General features: G+C 42.7%; 1 protein-coding gene across 11 annotated transcripts in view; it reads left to right on the top strand.

The window, feature by feature from the left end:
* Window positions 1-24,139, top strand: part of LOC115055694 (transcription factor COE3) — a 67,545-nt gene that overhangs the window by 18,998 nt on the left and 24,408 nt on the right. For 6 of the 11 annotated variants that reach the window (XM_029521677.1, XM_029521679.1, XM_029521678.1 and 3 more), the window contains 2 exons: window positions 20,916-20,997; window positions 23,091-23,208. In XM_029521677.1, coding sequence (XP_029377537.1) covers window positions 20,916-20,997; window positions 23,091-23,208 — 200 coding nt within the window. Of the gene's footprint in view, window positions 1-20,915; window positions 20,998-23,090; window positions 23,233-24,139 lie in introns of all 11 variants that reach the window. The other 5 variants (XM_029521670.1, XM_029521676.1, XM_029521672.1 and 2 more) reach the window with 1 other exon arrangement.

The raw sequence follows: 24,139 nt of genomic DNA on the forward strand, positions 1-24,139 counted from the left end.
CATGTGCACACACACCCACACAGAGAGCCGATTTGATTCAAAGAGTAGTGATACCTTGTTAGAAGAAAAGACACACGAGTGGCACTTCTCTGTATGCTGCCTTGTTTCGGCAATCGTTACCGGCGTGTGTAGTGCAGCCACCATGAGATTGCCTTTTTGTTATTATTAAAGGGAACATAGCATTGTATCGTATAGCTGATGTAATCCAAACACATCCCACGCATCCTACAGTATATCAGCTGGTGTAATATTTCAGTTTTTAAAACCACTCATTAGATGGTAGCAAAGCTCCATACGCCAAATGTTATTGTTTTTGTGTTTGTTTGTGTTTGTTTTTTTTTTTTTGTTTTTTTTCTGTAGTCATTAGGCGGTAGCAGTGGAGTGCCCAGCGCCTTGTCTGGGTGCCTGTAACAGTGCTGTCGGATTGACACAGCTGGGGAGAGCAGCTTGAGGCTGCACGCTCAGGAATACACAGGGGTGTTCAAAGCCCCTCTCTGAATCCTGATCAGAGCGCTGCCCCAGCCAACTGATGGCCTATTAAATATACATGCGCAGAGGTCAGAGCTGGAGGTCCCGGCTTCCTCCCAGCCATGTGCACTTAAGCGGAAGGGCTGGGCAACAATAAAACCTCCTCTCGCTCCAGCGAGCTCTCCCCTGACACCCTCACCTCCAGTGTGTACGTCAAGTACAGTGCTAACCTAGCGCTATATTACAACTGCCTTTGTGAAAAGGCCAAATGATGCATTTTTTACATGGTTATTATAAATTTATATTCAATAACACAAGGACCACTCTCGCCTCTGTCTCCGTTTTTTTCTATTGCCACTGATAAATAGCCTTGCTTGACACAAGAGTACACAGAGTTTGAAGTGAGTCCCCATCCATCATCTTTGTAGTTTAGCAGAGATTGAGACAAGAAGGTAGCGGGAAGAGCCCCATAATGGCCAGTCATGATTAACATATTCAGAGTGACACTCTCTCTGTGTTCGTTCGTTAAGCCCGGTCTGTCTGACTAATGAAGTGGAGCGGCAGTTTATCAATTAACCCAGCACTGAGCCATTTGTGCTGGGGATAACGCTCACGCTGGGTGTCACGGTGATCCAGTTTGGTGCCCTTTAACCTCCACGAGTGTCCAACAAGGCAGGACTGTGTGACAATGACAGCAAGACACACACACACAAGTCCACAACTGGAGATCCTCTAAACAGGATTTGTGCCTGCTGTTCACTCGCAAAATGCAGAGAAAAGGGTGTGAATTGATTGGGTAATAGCATCATGAAAAAAGATCTCTACAAACTAACATTGGGGGTTTTCAGCATTCTCAGACTTCGCATAGATCATAGCAAACAACTTAGTGCTGTCTCTATTAAAACAAGCCCTCCCCTGCCATTATCTTTCCCCCCACTGCTCCTTCCTCCATTTCACATTGTTTGTGTTCATTAAGACATGGGCGACCTGCCTTATCCACACATCAGACCTAGCTCTCAAGAGTAATTGCGATGGTCTCGCAGAGGATAATGTGGTTTAAACTCAGTATAGCCTGTCTATTAGGAGAGACATGATGGCAACCACAAATAATAAAGAACTATTTATTCCTCTCTCTGTGACGCTAACTAGGTAACATATCAAGCCAGCACCGCTAAGGGTCTCTCTTACTGTCAGATATGGCACCCTTCATCCATTCCCAATGGCCCTTGCCTCAACATCTCTGCTCTTCATTTTCTACATGAGCTTGGTCATAAATGCACACACACCTCATATATATTTGATAGTTAATATTTATCCTCGCTAGGGAAGTGCACTTTACATGTGGTAACATACGATTACCTGCAATTCTTATAGCAAAGAAACAAAATCGATATGGATATATAATTCATGACGGAGGGGCTATCAGTTTTTATGGCTCTCTATCCAGGCTCATTAAAGTTTTATCGTAATTGACTGCAAGCAAGAGTTTTTAAGGCATGTTTCTCCCTCACTTTCTACCTTTAATAATTAAGTAAAGTTTAATTGGTTGTATTTTGAATCACCTGGTGGATGATAGGAGTCTCCCAAATTCAGGACCATGAATTATATACTGATATGCTATGCATTAACCTGTCAGTTTGTTCATTTGTTTATGCAGAAAAGTATGGGCCCAGGCCCACCCCCAAATCACATCCAGTAATCGAATAACTGGCCTGGCCCTTCAAAAAATTCCTTTTTATGTCTTTCATTGCCGTGTTAATGTGGTGACATGACGCTGTCAGTCACAATGCTCCCATCAACCGCCAGCCCAGAATCGACTCTGCTGATTGGTGGTCAACTTGTTCTCTTGAAGGGAGATTGACAGACAGAAAATTGCACTCTCAGATTTCACCCTTCATTCGTTGCAGTTGTTCTTCCACTCGTCAACCCTCCGCCATGCCTGAGACAGACAGAGGCTTTATCCATTAGCTGCTGGCTTGGCGGGTGGGTGGGCAGATTGGGGCGGGATGGAGGAGGAGATGGGGGTAGGAAGACAATCCTACATTTGAGCACTCTGAGGGAAAATCAATCATGTCATCATAAGTGAGAAGTATGGATGAATTTCATCAGCTGGTTCCTGTCCTGTTCACGCTGCTGGCTTTTTGACTGGCCTGTCCTTCTGATTGGCTTTCTCAATGACCCTTAAATTCGAAAAGGGGGAAGATTTTGAAAACACTTTAATAAGAGAAATCGGACAGTAGTTTCAGGGTTACTATTTCCCAGTCTGCCTGCTGCTACACTGGGGGAAACCTCAAATGGTTTCCCTTGACAAAGTGGTAATAGATTTACCATATAATTCTGTGCCAAACCAGCATCAGGCAGTTTTGTAAGAAAATATTTCTCAACTATTTTCCGTCCACTGCAGATATGATGAAGTGTTATTAAGGGCAGCTACACTTTGCTACAGAAAATTTATTTTATAATTTTCCCCATCATCTCACAAGGTCACCGATGAGCACTAAAAGCATCATAGGTATAGGGTGTGAAGCAATCAAAAATGGATGAAAGTGAAGACATGGAAATCACAGATGAGAAATTGACAGCCGTTTACAGCCTTGTTGTTGATGTGAGTGACAGAGTGAGGGAGAAAGTGAGAGGGAACGAATGAGAGGGAGAAAAGGCAGAGTTAAAGTGGTGATAAATTTAATGGAAAAATCAAATACAAAACAGATTCATTCCTCCAAACTTGATGCTTCAGTCGTTCTTTTCTTGGCCTGTGCTAAGCCTTAGAATAAACTGTCACTCCTTATCGATCGCATCTGAATTGTTACCGAGATTTCTGAAAAGTAGTCTTGACACACACCCCACGAATAGTAATCTTGGGAGATGAGAACATCCAGACTGAAAAGCTAACACCTCTGACTTAAAATAAAAGAGGCTTTTCTTTTCGCCCCTTTTCAAATCCAAGATAATACACTTTGGTGAATTACAAATTCAGTGATAAACATGTTTCAGTAAAAGACGTTGCCCTTGTTGGATTTTATTGTCTTTGCAAGTAACTGTGAATGAAGGGGGGACGGGGGCTTACTACTTTGTCATGGGAAATGTTTATAAACAGCAACTGAGCATGAAATGTTTGACCACAATTTGTTTGCCATTTGTGATGGAGATGACATGATCAAAAAATCAATTCACTTCACATTTGATTTCTAGCAAGCTGTAAAATGACTGCTGTCGACAGCACCCACTGAAATTCATGTATCATGGTATGGTTCATTATATTCCGATGGTGTATTAATTATGGCTGTAGATAGAGAGCTCTGTTGTGAGCGGTAGCCTAGCTGCTGTGTGCCAGGGGGAGCTAGCCTGAGGAGGAAAGCTCTGCTTGTATCCACTCATCCCTCAGCTGACAGACCTGCTCCAGGAGAAAAGGATTTCTCCGGATTGAGTGCCATTTTCTCTTCTTTAACAAGGAAATTAGTGTGTAAAGGAGATCTGTCAGGATAAAGTGCAGCTTGACTGCCACCGCCCTCCCCTCCGCTTGGTCTTTCTTTTCTGCCCTTCCCTCCTTTCCCTATCCTGTAACTCGCTCTCTCCTGCTCTGTTTTGCTTTCTCTCCATTTATCTGCTTCTTTCCTTCCTCTCTCTTTCTTTCCTTTTCTCCCCCACTCAATGGCTCCCTCAGGGGATCTTCCTTGAGCATTAGCAGAACACATCCAATGTCCCAGCTACATGATTTCATGATATGATTTGTACCGGGGATTTGCAATAATCCGCAAATAAAGTTGAAAGTGAATGACTCTCAATAAGAGACGCAGACAAGCAAAACCAAACCTTTTAAGATTTTCTTTATCTTTAATGGCATGAAAAATGAATTTGTTTTGCATTAGATCACAACAATTTAGCAATGGCCTGACTATGTTGTTTTGTCGTTGGCTTTTATGATCATGATTAATTCCTGCACAGGAACCTGAGTGATATACATAATGCATCATTCGCTCATTTAAATGTTCAGTTCCTCTGCAGTTGCAGACGGCTTGGTAGCTCATTACACATTACCTATGTGTGTCTGGGAGTCAGAGTGTGCCAGCTACTCACATGTAGTCAAAGATACAGTATCTGCTGCTTTAGCAGGATGTCATGAATTGATGATACGATTAAACTTGGGTGTCAAATCCACCAGTCCAGCCTCATTCACCTCATGTTGGTCCCTTCATTTTGTCTCAACATTAGTGAGAACTAACTTTTTTTTACCCCATGTAGATGGACAGGGATGAGCCCCACTGGCACATTTTAATAAGTTGGCTTCAAAGGTGTAGGGTGAGAAAAAAATCAAAACATCCTGGGTTAATTTGAAATGTACTCTGCATCTGTGATGGGAAACAGCCTCGCAGGTAAGTAAGGGAGACAATTAGGGAATATCCGTAAGTGCAGGAGCTGCATACTAAAAAACGCAAATCACTATTTCCCCATCTGGCCCCTACAGTGCCGAGAACTGCAGCTGAGGTCCGATTTCACCCGTCAATCACGGCCGCCTCGCTGTGGGGTGTGTGTCCTGGTGAGAGAGCCTACCCCCAAGTCATTAGCACACACAGTCAAACTGTACTGAGAACTGCCCTGCACCGCTCTGCTCTGCTCCACGGTTTAAATATCCCCAGCCTGTGACAGGATCAGTTTAGCGATCTGTAGGATTGATCTCCTCTTTAAAGTTTTGCCTGAGGCGACTCTAATTGGGAACGAGGCTGCCTCCCACTCCCCTCACTCCCTTAACTGTCAGTCTTGGCTTTGTTTACTGAGGACATGCCCAAACCTATTTACTCAATAATGAGGAGACGTGGTGGGGATGCTGCTGATCACATTGAGGCCCCCAGCGGGACTTCTGCATGCTGGGAAGGGCGGGGACATCATTTTAGACTTTTTGAGCTGGTGAAAGTTAGCTTGCGTCGTTGTTATAATGTCAAGTGGTTGATATTTTTTCTCCTTGTTTTCTCAGATGACTCTTCTTTTCTTGATTTGAAGAACACTTGCCAACATCAAGGAATTGATTGTTTTTTTCTCTGTCATACCTTACATTTGCTTACAATCTGATATACAATGGCAGTTATAAGATAAAGTGCAAAAGTAGGACCATTTACAGTTGTAAAATACCTTTCATATGTCTCACGCCATCCAAACAGAATTAAAGCAGAGCGCGGTCCCACTCCAAACATGTGAGGGTATTACTGCTGTGGAGTGGACTATTCATGCCTGGAGTGCTTTGGCCTATTGGGCCATTTCCTTCTCTCTTTTAGCGAATTCCTCAGATTCTCTCTCATTTAGGTTGTTTTCATTTGCACTGAATGACAAAGCCTTTGGTGTGGATGGTGAGACTATAGAGTCCATTGATGCCCATTGGGATTATGAATGATGAAGTGGAGAAGCTGCTGCTATCAGAGGGACACAACACTGCTCTTAATAGAAAAGCATTTAGAAAGGCAGTAGGGAGGAGGTGTTGGTGCTGGGGGCTCTCTGACACTCGACTGATAAGAGGGAGCTCTTCAGAGGTGGTAGTGTGTACAATGAAACACGCTGATGGGGACACAATGACACACATGTTGCGTCTGACAGGCGGTGATTTAGACGTGGGGTAAAAAAAAAAAACCTCGACCACACAACAGCGGTACAGAATTTTTTTGTGAGGCTGCCTCTGCATGTTTCTACTTATTGGTTTGATTTGAGAGAAAATGCATTGTCATTACTCATATTTGGCCCTGACAGATTGAAGAGGGATTCAGAGAGGGAGACAGAGAGGAGGTAGTAGTGTAATGGCACGGGAGTGAAAGAGAGATATGCAGAAAGGGAGAGCTGTCAGTTTGAGGAATGAGTCTGATAAGAGGAAGGGACTCGGCAGATGGGCAGAAGAAACCGGCAGCACACTTCTCAATTAAACATGTAAATACCAAAAGCAGGCAGCGATGGAGATGAGAAAGTTAAATAAACACAGCACCGTGCTGTGATTACAAGCTCAAAACATCACCACCTTTTGCCACTTTTTCTGAAAATTTTTAATTCCTGCAACTCCAAGGACCTTTTTAATTCACCTATACGTCTTACCATGTTATATATTTCTCCTTTTTTTCTGTATTATTATTTTGTGTAGCTCCACTGGTTCATTCAAAGGCAGATTATTTTGGGAATTCACACACCCACCAGGATATATTGTTATACATTTATTGGAGACTGTCATCCATTCACTTTGTTCTTTAATTTATCTAGTTTAATTTTTTTTTTCTTTTTTCTTTTTTTTTTTCAAAAAATTGTCCATCATTTTTACATACATGCCCACCCCCCATACTCACCCTGCTGTGAACTACAGGGAGTATCTTAAATACTTCTGTAGGCAGTGTTCCTGACACTAATAACAATGAGCTTGGCATAACCACAGTACATTCTGAGGGAAGATTCACAGTTTGACATTCAGCCCAGATGCTATCGTGGAGCCTCAGTGTTTAAGACCGTGGAGAAGACAGACATCTGTCACTTGTTACCTTTGAAGTGAATAAGAGGGACGGAGAAAAACACAGTGGACAAAAGGCCATTCTGACCACAGACCCTCAGTGTTTACAAACGGAAAGAGAAAGTGACAGGAGAAACTCAAGATGAATGGATCACTGCTGTTGATCTCCTCCTCATTCCATGTGCTAAGTTATTCTGTGGCTGCTACCCCAGTGGGGGGTGTAGGGAAACAGGAAGTTGAGAGAGGCAGGCAGAGGCAGACAGAACGCCTCAAGGACTCTAGAGGAGCAGAGCACTGCAGCCTGCATGGGAAAGAAAAAACTCCCTTACAACTTACTGTACACTTCTCTAACCTGAGGTACCAAACACTACAAATGTGAACATTATCCACATTTTAATGAGTAGATGATGCTATATTAAGGCAATATTTGCAATAGTGTTGATTTGTCATGTTGAAATAAGACCATTTATTGCATTAGCTTCCGTTTGCGTTGAGTCGAGATGAAGAGTAAGTGTAAAGAAGTGCATTTTGATATAATTATTAGAACAATGGCCGTATTCATTTATCTTCTGTCATGTCTCCTCAGACCTGTTTCTATTTCAGGTTGCACGTCAAGTGAGAGCAGCTATATCTGGCTGGCAATTAAGCTGGTCCTGCCTCCCCTTGATGCTTGATTAGTCCGATTGATGGAGGAGGCCATATGTGGCGGTGTCAAAACTTGGCAGCCAGGCTCCATCCTCTCAAATGAGAGGCAGGCAATAAAGAGGCAGGCTGCCCAGAGTGGGTGCACGTATGCGAGGCCTACAGCGCCATGATTTGGGCTCCCTGATATGTTGCATTTTCTCTGGGGGTCTTTGGGGCACTGACCACTCTAGCCAAGTTCGCGTTGGGGCAGAGGTGGCCACCGGCTAGGGGTGTCACTGTACTGAGCCCTCTGGGGCACAAGCTCCAGGCAAGGCGTGGAGGGTGTGTAGGGGGTGTTAGGTGGGGGGTTGTGAATGTGTGTGTGTGTGCATTGGGGGGTGGGGGGTTGTTGGAGTGGTAGATGGGGGTTGGGAGGTTTAGAAAGCTGAAAGATATGGCCCCCTTCCCAATCTCGCTCGGAGACAACAAAAAGGGAATGCTTGAGAAGGGGAAGCAGCGGGAGGAGAGCACAAAGACAAAGGCGCGGGCAAGGTCAGTCTAGCTAATGGGCCTGAGCCGTAGGCTGCCTGGGGCTAGGCACACTTCTGTTCTCTCTCACACACTGGGCCTTCAAAGACCCTTCAGTCCACCCCTCTCCTTCTTTCCTCTCTTCCTCCATCTCTTCTCCTCTTTTTCGCCTTTCCCCACTTCCATTGGTGACACTTCCCCCCTTGAAACATTTCTGCACAGGTGCCTTTAAAAACACAGTTTCCATTAAACATCTCCCAAATCTCACTTGCATCAACAATTGTGATGTTAATGAATGAAATTTCTCCAGGCACAAATTGTTTCCAAAATTATGTTTTCTCTTTTAAACTGAGAGGACGTGGAGTTCTTCAGGTTTATCTGCTGTCATCGACGATCATTAGGTCCAAGGTGGGTCGCTGGAAGTGCTAAAAGGAACTGTTGGAAATGTGGAGGTGGTGGAGTGTTGTTGTCAGGTTGGCTGGCTGGCGTTGCTTGGCTCCACTCGAGGGCTCCTTTAATGTGCAGCGGAGTAGAATAAGTGAGTGGCTGTGGGCACCAGCTGAGCTCACTCTCGTCTTCGCCTGGTAGCTGAGGGGTGAGCCGCTGCCACCTGACACTGGGCACACGGCTCAGGGCTCCTCTTGGCAACGTGGCACAGCACACATGTCCCCTCATTTGGATGGAGATTCAGACACAACACACAAAAGCTTTACCCCCCCTCAAACACACACACACATCTCTCCTAGTCCTCCTCCCTTCTTTTTCTCCCTCCCTCTCTCTCTCTCTCTCTCTCTCTCTCTCTCTCTCTCTCTCTCTCTCTCTCTCTCTTTCTGTTTCTGTTTTCCTCCCCCTTCTGCTTTTTTTCTCTCTTCTTCCTTTAGTTTTTGACAGCATCATAATAATCTGGGTATCTTCTTGATCATGCCCCATGTCTTTTTTTCCCTTTTTTACCTCATCTTCTTGGAGACGAGTTTGAAATTGCCTGCGTCAGGACTTTGCTAATTAAAGTCATACTTTCAAAAATGCCATAATAACTGTTAATTAGCTTGATGCTATTTTCAGCATAATTTGCTAATTAGTGGAAAACCTGTACAGCGTTTCTCTCTAATTACAGTATGGCTCCGCACGGCGCATCTGTGCCTTGACTCCAAATGATACCATTACAAAGTCCCGTATTACGCATTCTCTCAAAACAGTTAATTGCCTCCACAGATAGTGAGATACTTCAGTCAGCTGATTTTTATGGTAATAAATGGACAGGCACAGACACAAGCCTCCCTGGTTCATATTTATGAAATATGAAAAAGGAAAACAACCTCCTTATGAGATGCATGGAGTTAGTTTGGAATATAATCTGGTTGGTTCTGTGATAATTTTGTGTGCTCATGCGTTGAATTGCTGAGACTTTTAATGAAGTTTGAATTTATTCTATGCTATAACCTTATGGGTGAGTAGGCCATCGCATTGTAATTAACGCAAAAGATGTTGACAGTAAGGACATCAATCTCATAAAAAGGTAAAGGCAAAGCTCTGATGGATTGTATGTTCTGGTGGCGGGTGTTGTGTAAATACAAAGAGCAACATAATGTGGCCATGCCACAGCTTATTACTGAGAATGTAACCACCTTGTCGCCCCTCCAGATATTTTCATGTAGTCTAGCAAAGGGAGAGAATTATGGACATGACCACAGGCTGACCCTAATACATGTGTATACTAGACACAAATTATGAGTCATTAAGTATGGTGAGTCACATGATTGGCATGACCTCTGACCTCAGGATGTCAGCTGTGCCCATCCTCCGCTTTCCCCCGCTTTTGACAGCCACCAGTCTGACAGGGCTTGCATCGGCACTGGCTAATTAATGCACCACTTCAGAGACCCTTTCATTTATGGCTTCTGAAAGGCATTATTAAATTAATTAAACCACCAAGAGTTAGTCATTATGAAATCAGGAGGTTTACATGGATGACAGCGTCTATGAATTAAACATCCCCAAAGTTCCTCGCAGGAGATACCCCGAGCTGTGTGCGGGTACCTAGTGCGACAGATGTTTGCCCCCCCCCTTCCTCAAGCTAACCTGTATTGCAAGCGATTTAGGTCTCATTTGGGGGTTTGAAAACTGAAAGCAGGAGCGAAAGAGGTTCAGGATAGCTAATGAGCAGAGAAAGAGAGGGGAAAAGGAGGTCACTAGCTCTGTTCATCTGTAGACAGTACAGATGGTTCTGTTTTATACAGTACAACAATGGCATACATCAATTTGTTGATCACTAATAGATAGCTATTCTCAGATGAATTGCAGACTGGGATCAGTTGTCTGTGGATTTTCACTGAGAATTCTACATTTATAGCCTCGAAACATTTAGAAAAACTGTGTGCTGTTTTTAACTCATCATGTGATGTGAAAACTACAAATGGTTCACAAGATAAATCCCATAAACTTGGGCTTAGCTGGAGAGCAGAGGGCAGAGATGAGTAGCTCACTCAGGAGCCTTGACGATAGACTCCTTTTCATCTGTGGACTGAGATTCACAGATTATCTCAAGAGGCTCTCTATCTCTGTCCTCGTCTCCATTTCTCTTTTTCTGTTTCTCCACCCTCCCTTTCTCGCCCCTCAATTCAGGAAGTTTGCCAGCTACTGTCTTTGTTTACACATGCCAAGGGAAAATGTCAGAGCCGTTGAGAAAAATATCCTTAGAATCATTTTTTTCATCTTCTTAATCTAACAGTTTACTGAACTTGATAAGTGTCCTATCAACATGCTAATCAAATTACTTCGGAACCAAAATTGACAGTTTTCATTAATTATACAAGATTATTCTAATTGCAATTCAAATTTATTCATTCCGAACAGAAGGTATTCAGTAATATTTTACAAAATTTGCATATTAAATGGAGGGAGTTGTGCATTATGCATGGTAATGTATGCACAGTTTCTTATTTTTAACTTCACGGCCATATGTGGTGTCGTTGTAGGAGCAGGTGAAAAGTCTAAGTGTGTTTAATTTGCTTGACAAACATTCGGCTGGAGCTTGTCAAGGGGAGTATTGTGAATGCCAATCTTTATTCCCTCTTTATTGATTACCCCAAACTCTAAACATCTGGAGGTAAATGGCACTGAGAGAGATGAAGTGAATCATGGGATTAGTACCTTCAATGACTGAATCACTATCAATTACTTCAATAGCATAATTCAAGTGTACTGCATAAAAGCTACAGTACCTTGGTTTGAGCCAGGATTAATATTGCAATTTAACGTAACAATGGAAGCATGGGAATGATATGGATGCCGTCCAACTTTTTCACATTGATGTCATGAAGCTAATGCCGTTATCTAAATACGAATGTATTTAATTCCTAATTTAGGCTTTGTTTGTAAAATGAAAAGGCTCAACGCATTAGGCACATGTTTTAAAAGGTAATGGATTCTGTGAGTAAAACAACCTTATTTATTCACTGAGACGCAAAACCCCCAATTTGCTCTTTGTTTTTATTTCCTAGAGCGGGCAGTGAAGTGCAAACAGCTTACTGGGAAGCTGTTTACTACTGTATATGACAAAGGGCGTGCATGTGAGCGTGCGTGTGTGCATGTGTGTATGTGTGTGTTTATGGGGAAGGGGGCGGCTCTTCCAGCTCCACAGGCAAGGTCTTGTGTTGTAATGTAAGCGTAATAATTATCAAACAGCATCGGGAGCTCTGGGTATGGGCTTTAACAGGGGGAGAGCATGTTTGATATGTAGAATCAGCCCATAGTGCATCCACAGAGGGTGACTAAATCGCACGGTTCATGGATCACATTAGTATTGCTCTGCATCCACCCTCACACTATAGGTGATTTCCATTTAGACACACATTTCCACATGAAGATAAATATGACTTGAATCGTAATTTCCCTGAAGTAAATATAATACAAATACAACATAATACAGTGTCAGGCCAGGCAGGCTAATAGATTACTAGCGTGTTTTCCATTTGTATGTTAAGTGGTGAACCTAGGTGGTAGTCTGGCAAGTAACAAATTGAATGTTTAATCCATCTCATTGCAGATTGAGGGTATCAGAAAGATCGGTAGTCATATGAGTTCTCTTGTGACTGGTAGTATATTAGATATTTTTACTCTTTAGGGGTTTGAGGAATGTTGTTGGATTAACAGGAGGTGCAAAATGGTAGATAAATGCAATGTCTTATCTTTTCTGAAGTCGTCTGTTATTTTTCAAATAGGCATTTGGCTTTGACGTGAAGTATTTCCCGTCACTCAGTGGTGTTATCTCTGATGTTGGATTACAATAACATTAGCTCCTTCTGAGTTAGACAGTCATACACTAATTTACGACTTTCAATTATAGAATTTCTTATTATATTTTATGTGATTATATTGAATTATTAACTCCGCTTCCCTCACCAATTACATATGTGTAAGTCATTACGATCACTTGATTATGTTTTCCACCTTATATGTTAGACCAATCACTGTGGAGAAAGCAGGTCAAAATACTAAAGACACTGCATGCATCCTACCTGCTACCAAACATTCTTTAAGTACATATTTAAATCTTTAATAAATGTTTGCTGTGGCATTTTGGAGAAGCAAGATTAGCGTCAAACTGCAAAGCATCTCATATAAAGTGTGACAAATTGATATTTTTATATAGCTTAATTTGTTTACTATGATGTTTATGTGAGGAATTATTACAAACTAATTAAAGAAATCACTTTGATATAATTAGTCAGATTTCAGGAAGCTCATTAGTAGTAATTTGCATGAAAAATAGGCCCTGTAGTGGTGCTTAGACCCAGCTATTCGATCCGTGTTTTATCTGGTTATACATCAACCCCCATTGTTTGTTGTTTGAGGCTGTCTGAAGTGGCCCACAATATTTTCAGTCATTGCCCTGAGAAGCGATGGGGTGTCTTTCAACAAATTCCTCCCCTAAAGCAAGTCAACCTGTATGTGGAAGCAGACACACGCCTCTGTGTACATAAGGCAGGAGGAGTGAGCGGCAAAACACTGTCTATTTATCTGTCAGGTTCCTGACAAAGAACTGAGCTGACAAGTAAGGGTTTCCCTCAGCAGAGCAGGGGGGCTTTATTCACCATACTTACATGCCCAGTCTATGCCCAGAGACTCATGTTATTTGCAAATCACACTCTTTGAAAACTCACAAACGGGGCGAGACATGCCACGCTATGGATTTGTCAGCTGCCTTCACAACAGCTAGCTATATCGCTAACAGTGTGCAGTTTGGTAAGGAAGCAGCTTTCTCTTAGCATTTGCCTTGCTGTCACTTTTTCCAACACATGCGATCTGTGTCTTCATGCTTGGGGTCTTCTCCTCCCTCAGAGGGTTGCCATCTTCCCTTTGGACTGACAAATAAAACGCCTACACTCCTGCTGAAATAAAAAAGGAGGAAAAAAACAGATTCTCCTGGAATTACATCAGTCTCTGCTAAATCAATTCTTCCAGAATCTAATGTGTATACATATATATGTATATATGATATATATTCACATAATCAGATAAAAGGAATACTAATGATTTCAAATAAAACTGCATTTTTTTCTCAGGGCACACTTGCCTTAGGTAGAGGGGTTCAAAAAGCTAGTACAAAAAAAACAGGAGCTGTTTATGCTCTATACCTGTTTCCCACCATGGACGAAATCCTTCCCTAAACATCCGGACAGAGAGGCACTTGTGTGGTGCTGATGTCACAGACCTACCTGGCCTCCCTCTCACAAAAGCTAAGGTATCATTAGCTAGGCCCACACAATGGCCATTCAACCAAGCCACAGCGCTCCTCAGGACTAGGGAACAATGTTATTTTTTGTCTCAGAATTATAAAGACAGAGTTTTGCAGGAAACCTGACAGACAAAACCCTTTGGAGGTAAATGCTCCAGGCGGCTTTTGGGTTTAATCTTTTCCCATTAGCATTTTACCCCCCCCCACACCCTCCCGCTCACACACAAAGACCATATTTATAGGGTCAAAAGTAAAGGCTCTGATTCTCTCGAGACTGCATTTTGTGTAGATCTTTACTATGTATTGAAAACACTTTACATTTTTATTTTCGGCTCATGTTTTTTAATATGGTCAACTCCTGATCTAATGCAGGTGGATTCATTTCTGATTGAAATACATGTTTTTCACAACAAAACAGGACTAGAAATCTAACACTCCTTTGCCCTTAACCAAACATTGTGAGAAATCACACATGCAACCATATTAAAAATTATTAACCCATATTCAGGGGTTTATATAATATAATAGTTATATTGTCAACAATACAACAGCAATGCTAAAGGTTCATATGTGCTACCTTTGTGTGTGTGTTTGGGTGTATGTGTGCTAACGTGTGTGCACACATTCACTTATGCTTGTGTGTGTGCGTGTGCGTGTGCGTGAGTGTGTATGTGTGTGTGACTCCATGTGTGTGATTCATTCCAGGGCAGTTTTAGTCCTTATAAAATATTCATTTTGGTTGTGCAGGGCCCTGTAATTGCCATCTCTCACCCTGAATTATTTATACCTCGCACAGACTGACAAAGCTTTGCCATACGGCCCCAGATGAATCAGAAAGCAGCCATCTCTGCTGCCAACAGCACTGGGCTTTCACACAAATATGGCAGCCACGTCTCTCTGCCTGGCCTCTCTTAATTTGACATTTTCTTTTTCCCCCTGCCTTTGTCCTAGGTGCACAGAAAGGTTACCTGTTAGCTTTAAGCACCGACCCGCTCTCTGTCTTTCTGTCTCTATCCCTCCTGCCTACATGACAGTCCACAGTGGGTGTTTTTTTTTCCCCCTCTTCTGAGAACACGTTAATGTGGCGGCCATGTCAGAGTGGCTGCTTCATGTTTTATGATGACTGACCAGTCCTGACAGCCACTTTAGATGTATGTATTATACATTAGTAATAATATGATGTAAAAATACACTCGCATACATTTGAGCATGCATGGAAAGACAGCAAAACCACTGACTCACTGACCTACAACACACACACACACGCATGCACATATGCACGCACATGCAAATAAGCACCCACTGGGTTGGTGGATCCATGGTGTCTGTAAACGGTCAGAGCCCTCCTGCTGGCCTTCCCTGTACAGCTGCGTTCCTTTGCATCCTGCCTGGGTCTGATCACTCCAAGGTGCCACAGGAGTGAAATGGTGCTGTATGGCTCTCATTGTAGACTGACTCTGGGGCCTTCCAGAACCCCGCGTCCACCACCCTAAATACTACTATTCACCCAGGCCAGTTACTCCAACATGTGCTTATCTTCCATCTCACTAGTGCAGGGAGGTGCTGACTGGTATTTCCTCAAGGCCCGGAGCTCCATTGCTGACCAGTAATCAAAGCACCATATTTCTCCTCCTGAACAAAAATAACCTGGAGATATCTCTCTGCTGTCCAGCTGGTGAGCAGAGTAAATATTCCTGAGAATTGTATTGTTGATGTACGTGATTATTTTTATAATGTCAGCAACCTCATGACTGACATCATTGGGACTGTCATACTCACTATCAGTAATCATCATCATTTGAGTTTTATGGTGCCGGTGATGATTCAATAATATTTATGAACTGCAGTTTGGATGTAGATGATGTTGGCTCTATCGCAGCAACTCGTGTTTGATTCCCTTTTACAATAGGGCTGTGCAAGACAAAACAACGCAGAATTATTTATGTTTTGCTTCTTATTATATTGTGTTCAAAGTCAAGTAGAAAAAGCCACATTCAGAGTAAAACAAAGAACAGCGTGCAACAGCACACAGCCTCAGCAATATCTGGATGTGAGGGGATGGGAGAGGCGGAGAGAAAGCTCGGGGCTAAACATGCAGTATGTGGCGGGCTGGAGCTAAAAGCTGCATAAAGCACACAGCCTAAGTCCACTGTTAGCAAGTGATGGATAGTTAGCAGGAGCGCAGAGTCTTCGTCTAATCTGTTACAGTAAACCTGTGCCAAAGCCTGAAGGGGAACAGTGGGGGCTAGCTAGCAGTGGGTTTGACGTGAAACCATTTGTGAAGACGAGCGATTCTCTTAAGTAAGAAACTAACAGTGTCCAGAAAGAGAGAGAGTGCGCTGTGGAGGGAACGAGACAGGAGGTGAAGAGAATGAGTGAGAGTACAAGAGAGAGAAAGGAGGAAGAGATACCATAATGAGTCCTGTAGCCATGGAGTAAATGAAGAGGGATTGACAGAGTGAGGGATCCTCAAGTGAAATAATGTCAATGCCACTCTGCCCATTAGAGAGAAAGGGGGATGGTGGAGGAGAGGGTAAAGAGGGATGAATGGAGGGACACAGCTACATCTTAGGGTGTAGAGGAAGCACATGAATTATTTGTGACATCCGTGCAACACACACACCACTAACAAAAATATGAAATATGAAACAACAAAATGAACTGGCAATAGCAGCTGAAAGAATAAAGAAACAAAATACAAACAAAATATAGGCCTCAGAAATGGCCAATAAATTCTCAGAGACATGTAGTAAGGGTATTTGATGTTGAACAATAATAATCACAGTGACATCTGCCTAGCCGCTTTTGGAGGAAATAGGCACAAGTCTGTGAGTGGAAGGGGTTAATCTCCCAAACCCAATAAGGTTGGATAGTGAGGCACTTGTTCTCTGATAAAGAAGTGATAGGATCTGTGGGTCTGGTCCCTTGGCGCTTGTACAGGGGTAGAGCAAATATTGTTAATGTGCTGTGGTTTACTTCAGCTAAGGCGAGAAAAACAGCTCTGCTTGACGAGAGAAGACAGCAGCAAACCAGAATATGACAGAAATGGCCGCGCAGCTCGACTTGGCCTCCCAGGGACTTAACTGGCATATATAGCGAAGCCCACTCAGTTGCATAAATAAATGTTCGGGAAGATTAAGATCTATAAGTGTCTCTATTTCTCGTTTTACCTGCTCCGCCTTGTCACAACAGGGATCTGAATGCAGTTCAGTGGAGTGCCTAATAACTGGAGCAGTAGGTAGGGAAGGCAGGAGGCTTGACATTAAGACCCTGGCGTTTTGGAAATCCGATATGCTATTGACCCGTGTTCTACTATCTCAGCACAGAGATCTGGTGTCAGCAGATTGTAGTCTGGTGTTGGGAGCCGTTTCTTACAGGGCTCCTGTAACAGGGGCCCATTGAGTCTAGGAGGCAGCTGGGGCCTGATGGGCTGGAGCTGGGTGGTGATCGATACTCACCGCCCTGCAACGGATGACCTCACTGTCATGGCTGCCGGCTGTGGACACTGCATGCTAGTCATTAGTGCCGGGGCACCAATCAGGAGCTTAGAGTTGTCAATACCTGACTCTTACAGATACTGTGACCATCTGTCAGTGTATTGTGTAACAGCCTAAACAAATGTTGGGAAGCTCTTTTGTACAATAAGAACAAGGTGTACTATTAAGGGAGAAAAATGTGCTCTCATGGATGTAATTTAAGAAACCAGCATGTGAAAGTAATTTCAAATAGCTCAGGCTTAACTTTTAATTTTTTACAAGTCATTAAAAATAATAAAAAACTGAAAATGAATGGAGAAAAAAGTGAATGAAATTGACAGGAAAGCTTAGCTCCAATATCGGTGGAGCCTTCTTAATAAAACAACATTATCCTTATTTGCCCTCTTCACTCAAATCAAAGGGGTGGACATTTATGCATGGGTGACATCAACCCGGCAATTAAGTTGGCCATTTAAATGAGAGAGGACCTTTCTCACCTTGCGTGTTTGTTTTTTTCTCTCTCGTGCTTCTTTTTTTTTATCTTTCCCCTCTGTTTGATGATGGGAGAGGGTGAGCTAGAATTAGGGCGATGGGTCTTCCTTTGAGTGTCAGCCTAAAATGATCAGAGTAAAGATAAGAGGGTCTAGCAGCCCTCAAATCAGTCAAAGTGCCAAAGTCGGCCTTTTTCTCCTCAATTACCGGGTCTGTGAAGCCAGGGAGTGGAAGGCGCAGAGCCTGCTGCATTACTAAAGAGACAATCTATTTCCCCTTTGACCAGAGGGAGAGAAATCATTATGGCATGATTAGTAGCTTCGGCAGTGGGCGAGCATGGAGGTACTACAGGAGAATCGTATTAATTGCCTTAGACCAAGGCATGAGCAGGATTGTTTTAACGTTGATTTGTGGACCTGTATGACTAGCTCTCGAGGATAAAAGCTGATGTCAGGTTTTAGTTATACTGGCAGACTTCGGGCATGCAGACAGAAATAGTTGATGTCAAAATGAGCTTCCTTGGCTGCCCTGCAAGTCTTTCTCTATATGCCTGTCGATGTCTTCCTCTTTGTCTTTCTTCACACTTAATAGTTTTCCTTTACGCCTCCCACTATCCCTCCCTCTACTTCCCCCTTCCCTCAGATGGACTACACCCCACCCCTTCCCGCACTCCCTTTCTCTCTCTCCTCCAACTGATAGCTGCCTTGGCCGATTATTTCATCCAGTGTGGTCCACTGAGAGCCTCCTCTCCCGGCTTTGGAAGAGCTTTAATTAGCCATGTTAATATCCCCTTCATTGGCCTTAATATCACTCAACACCTTCCTCCATCTCAGCGGCCACCAGGGTCCCCCTGTCCTGTCAGAACAGCTGATTATTGAGAAGGATAGCTTTAATCAAACCTAATTGCAGTTCATTCTTTCTCTCTATCCCCCTTTGCCCTCCATTGCCAACATCTAATGGCAGCGACGACTTGATATCCCATTAAAAAACAATTAAACAACCTCCTTTTGTCTCTGTGTGTGCCAAAACACCAGCACAAACTTCTGTAGATATTTAAGAAGTAAAACAGAGAGAGAGGGGCCTTGTCTTAATTGCTCTCCTTTTCACCAAGGACCAATTTGCACTGTGCTCATGGAGAATCTTAACCAACTCAAATGTAATGGATGCTATAGCATTGCCACTGCTGTGGACTATGAAAATTAAGCTTATCTTTTTAGCTGAGAAATTGTGCTTAATTGCCTTCATAACAGTAAACATAAAGGAGCTACTTTATGATAGCGTGGGCACTCAGTTTCTCGTGTTTATTGTTTCTTAACTTTTGATTTCACTGTAGTAGAAATAGTATGCAAAAACATCAGAGTATCCAAGAGAAGTGACAGGACTAACTCTGAAAGTAATGTGTTTCTTTTATGAAGTCACCGTATTGCTTGGGAAATGTATTCTATCTCTCTCTCTGACATAAATTGTCTACCAACAGGCGATGCATGTACATACACAGGTTCACACGCATGCACTTGTGTCATGTGCATGCACGCACACAGAAACACAAGCACTGGCCTTACCCAATCTGTATGAGAGGCGACAGACAAATAAAAGTCGTATTTCAGGTCTGCTTTCTGCAGATGTCTGCTGCTCTACATTATGACTCTTTGGGGAAATAAAAACAGGGTCAGGGAATTAGAGTACATAATGGTCATTTTGATGATCAGCCAACAGATGCAACCCGAAAACACAGTGAACACAATCAAGCGAAATGCACTAATGACAAGTCAGGTTTTTTATGGCCTCACCACACACCGACAGGCAATCAGCATTCTGGCATGGGTTAAAACGTCTTTTATTGATGTCCAAGCCAAAGCTACTTGGATGTGGAGTGAAAATATTTTCTCACCTCTCCTCTCCCTCCTGGGCCCTCAGTGAAGCAAAAGGTATAGGAGTCTATCGAAGAACGCTTCTAAATGACCAGCGCATGTGTTAATGTGGCCAGGGTTAGAGGGGTCATTTCAGACTCTGATTTATAGCCTGGCCAGGATCCCACTGGGTGAACACGAAGTCTTAAGTGTTGTGAAAGCGTCCTCATAGGCCACACAAGCCACCGTATTTAGCTGACTGAAATGGCCGTGCAATCTATGGTGCAATCTATGGTAATCCAATGAGCTGAAGTGATTCTATGAGCCAAGTTAGTATTACAATGGAAACCACAGTATTGCATATAGTAATGTTCGTGCAATGTGATGAAAAATAAATATCACACCATGGTATTCATAATGAATTGGAGAAAGCAAAGGCACAATCAGTCATGATTCTGTAGGGAGAATTTGCAAAGACAACAAGTCAATTTCATAGTTTATTCTATGTGGTTGTGTAATAGGCTACATCTGAGACAGTTTCTTTTCTTTTTGGCTCTTTCTGTTCATCTTCCTCTCTTTAACTGCTCTCTGTATGTGAGGAACCATGAGGGACCATCTTATATATGGCTCTCAATATGGCAGCTTACAGACTAACCAAGCCCAGATCTCACTCAGACGTGACATTTGTTCAGAGACGATTAGCCAGGTTGTAATTTGTGGCATAATTGCCTCACCCACCCACAAGTGCATGGGTGTGTGTATGCGTTATGCGTGTGCATCTGTGTGTGTGTGGCATACGGTGGTCCCAGGAGTGTCCGCCTAATTGCCTGACAGGACTATAAGTTTTGTGGCGCGCTCTCACCTTGTTAGGTCCTTTATCCCTGATGCTCTTCAAACAAGACCTGGTCACAGGTGGGCCTCATTTGCTTCCCTATTGAACAGGAGAACTTTAATTGCACAGGGGGTGTCCTGGGATTAAAGAGGTGGGTGGAATATCAAGTGACTTCCTGTATGTTAGTGGCAGATGGGTGTTGGGAAAGACCCATGAACTCAGGTGAGTGGATGAGATGACAAAGAGACTGATGCTACTGATTTTGAGGGAATATTAAACCCTCCAACTTCCCATACTGAAATAATGTAGTGACACGCTTGTTTCTGACTCACGGGATGAATGGATCAGATGTGGGAGTGTTTGAGAAGACTTACTGAAATATTCGATCTATAATTAATAGTTTTTGCACTTTTTTGTGTATGCTTTTTTTCAGATTCTTCCTAAAGTTCTTTCTCAAGTGCAATCAGAACTGTCTGAAGAATGCAGGGAATCCACGAGACATGCGCAGATTTCAGGTAACTTAAACTGTTTCGAACATATGCACTATCTATGTCACTTTCCTTATGCAGACATACACATGGGTGTTCAGATGCACTACTGCACTACACTCTGTCATCTCAACACACATCCACATATGAATACAATTGGATTATTGGCACTGAAGGAGGCAAAAAAACAGGGAAAAGCAGAGTAGAGGATTTTGTGTCCTGTATGCTCTGGACAGAATATTTATTAGGGAGTACCACCTGACACAAATAAGGATATAGGATTTAAGAGTGCCATCAATTGTGTTTCTGACAGTTTTCTGAGCCTCAGCGCAGAGGGGAAGACGATCCGACCACATGTAACAACAGTGTTAACTCAGAATCTGTCTGGCAGCGGAAACGCATACCTTCTTAAACACACATATGCGCAAGCACACACACATACACATATGGATGCATGCACATACACGCTAGGATCGCATATATTTGCTTTCTTTATATCCTTCTCTCATTCTGACCCACATATGCATACACTTAGAGTCACACATATGCAATTCTTTATGTAGCCAGTGAAAACCATCTGAAAACCATCATTGCTATGGGCTGACAAAATGCTGCAATTTACATTAAAAAGACATGACTGTTGAGCACTTTTACTGCTTCTTTAACCCTATCGCTTCTAATGTGTCAAGAAGTTGAGCCACCAACCGCCCCCCCCAATGCACACAGACAGCTGATCCATTTATCCAACCATTTATCCGTCTACCCAGACATTTTCCCCACATGTAGCCCGCTAGGTCAAGGTGAGCAAGTGAGAGTTTAGTGTGATTTGTCCTATCAGGATAACGACAAACTACAGGAGGGCGTCTGTTACTGACAGCACTGTTCTGTGATAGACACACAAGCCAGCATCCTCCAAGAGGAAGCTCAGACATGAAACAGACAAGACAGGGTGTCCCCTCCTGATGTCACCACCATCAGACCTCCCCTGCCTCCTCAAATCTTCCCTCAGGGTGAATGTGGACTGATGCATGACAGCCACCAGGGGCTTTCACCTCTCACTTCTATGTGTCAAAAGGAATGCAAGAACAAACTTTCAGCATATAATTTTTTTTTATTAAAAATGTTACTTTGAGACATAAGTCTAACAAGACTTTTTTCTTTTTTTTTTTTTTTTTTTTTTTTTTTGCTGATCATCCCTTGTCTTCCCTCCAACAGTTAGTATTTCATTTTTCCACAAATATATTTCCCAGATGCTCTGGGTAGGTGTTTCTGGCATAAGTTGTGTATGCTGCATGCCTTCCACTCCACTTATTACCCCCAAAAACCAGCTGGAGGCCAGAGAGGGCCCAATCCATCATCCTCAGCTTGGCCCAGCACTGAACCTGCTCACAAGAATGGAGCTCTTTCACTTCCCCATCTCTCCCCTCCTCCACACACACCCCCCCAAAAAAAGAAGAAAAAAAAAAAAACCCAAAAAACTACCCCCCTAAATTCCACTGCTTCACCGAGGTCACTTACCGGCGAAGCAAACCTGAGAGGGGCTCTCTGTTTCCGGCTCAGAAACACTTTGCCATTCACACACAGCCCACTGTTTGGAGATGTGGTAGCCAAAAAACAACAACAAAAATAAGCATTATGAAATATAGAGTGTGGCTTAGAATCTGATATCAGTAAAATGTTTATTGAGTGATGGGATGGAGTACGGTTAGTTGGTAATGACTCCAGTAATATTTTAAAAGGGAAGCCTTCCGTCCTCAAATAGATGGACAGGCTGATCAATAATTCTGAGCTTTGGCTATGATGACAGTTGGTGGAGTCGGTAAACGGAAATGGTATTTTAGTGATTGAGAAGTCAATTAGCTGTATACAAATGTAAGACACTAAAAAACCAAAAACAAAATGGCCGAGAAACAGGGGACTGTAATGCAATACATCCAGAGAGAAGAAACGCTTCAAGAGGTTTAACAATAGTAATCAATAACAGAGAAGCACATACCTGCATTGACACAAAATAGTTTCTCAAGCATCTGCATATTCTCTTTACCTCAGGACAATCCTCAGTTTACCTCTTCTTTTCACAACTTGCAAAATTTCATATTTCACCTTCCCTCCTCTTGCAGGTTGTCGTATCGACGACCGTCAATGTGGATGGCCATGTTTTGGCTGTCTCCGACAACATGTTCGTACACAACAATTCCAAGCATGGGCGAAGGGCTCGCAGACTCGACCCTTCAGAAGGTACGCCTCCTTATCTGGAGAATGGTAGGCACATTTTTACATCTTATAATTTGCTACGCTCTTTTTTCTATTAGTTTCTACTCAGACATTCTCCCATTTCACAGCAAACACCTACTGTAGCTGCTTCGAGTTACTTAAAATCTTTTGTTCCTCCATCACTTTCATTTTTTATTTTTATTATTTAAGTTGCTTTTTGCCTCACTCATATCTACAGTTATTTCTTACATGAAAATAGCATGCATTACTCAATCTATTCATCATTTTTGATATTATAAATGATGATGATAATACTCATGATTTAAAAATGTTACACTACTTCCAGACTCCTAATGCACCTAGATTTGTCCTAAAAGCCTATGTGAAACATTATCAAATTGCTTAAGAATTTGGCTGTGAGGTCAATTTCCTGTCATTGGGCTCTGCAGATTTAGCTGAGAGAGAGGGAGAGAGACCCAAAACAGGGGGAAGAAGGAGAAAGAGAGAAAGGAAGGAGGGGTGGGAGGGTGGGTGGGTGCGTTGATGGTGTGTGTGTGTGTGTTGGGGGGGGCATATGAGAAAAACAGAACTTACTGTTTTTCCTCCAACTGATTCCATATGATGGACTGATTGCCTGCTCAGCCAAAAGAGAGAAAAGAAGGACCACCAAACCATGGGAAATCCAAAAAGTAAAATGCACTAAACATAACCTTGTGACCCTCACGGCCTCCACACACAGCTGAAAGATTGTAAGAAAAAAAAAAGAAATGAAATGACTTGGGCCAATTGTGCAAATTGCTTATCTTCAGATTTCAAGAGCCAATTATGGCTGGGCAAACAGTTTATAAACACCACTGACTAAAGCAAGCTTCTCTACACATTAATGGGCATTAATGGTTCTATCACCAAAAGCAAATGTAATGTTTAATACAACAACAACTAATAAAAAAAAAAA

Source organism: Echeneis naucrates, chromosome 15 (assembly GCF_900963305.1).
Source record: "Echeneis naucrates chromosome 15, fEcheNa1.1, whole genome shotgun sequence".
NCBI classification, from domain to species: domain Eukaryota; kingdom Metazoa; phylum Chordata; class Actinopteri; order Carangiformes; family Echeneidae; genus Echeneis; species Echeneis naucrates.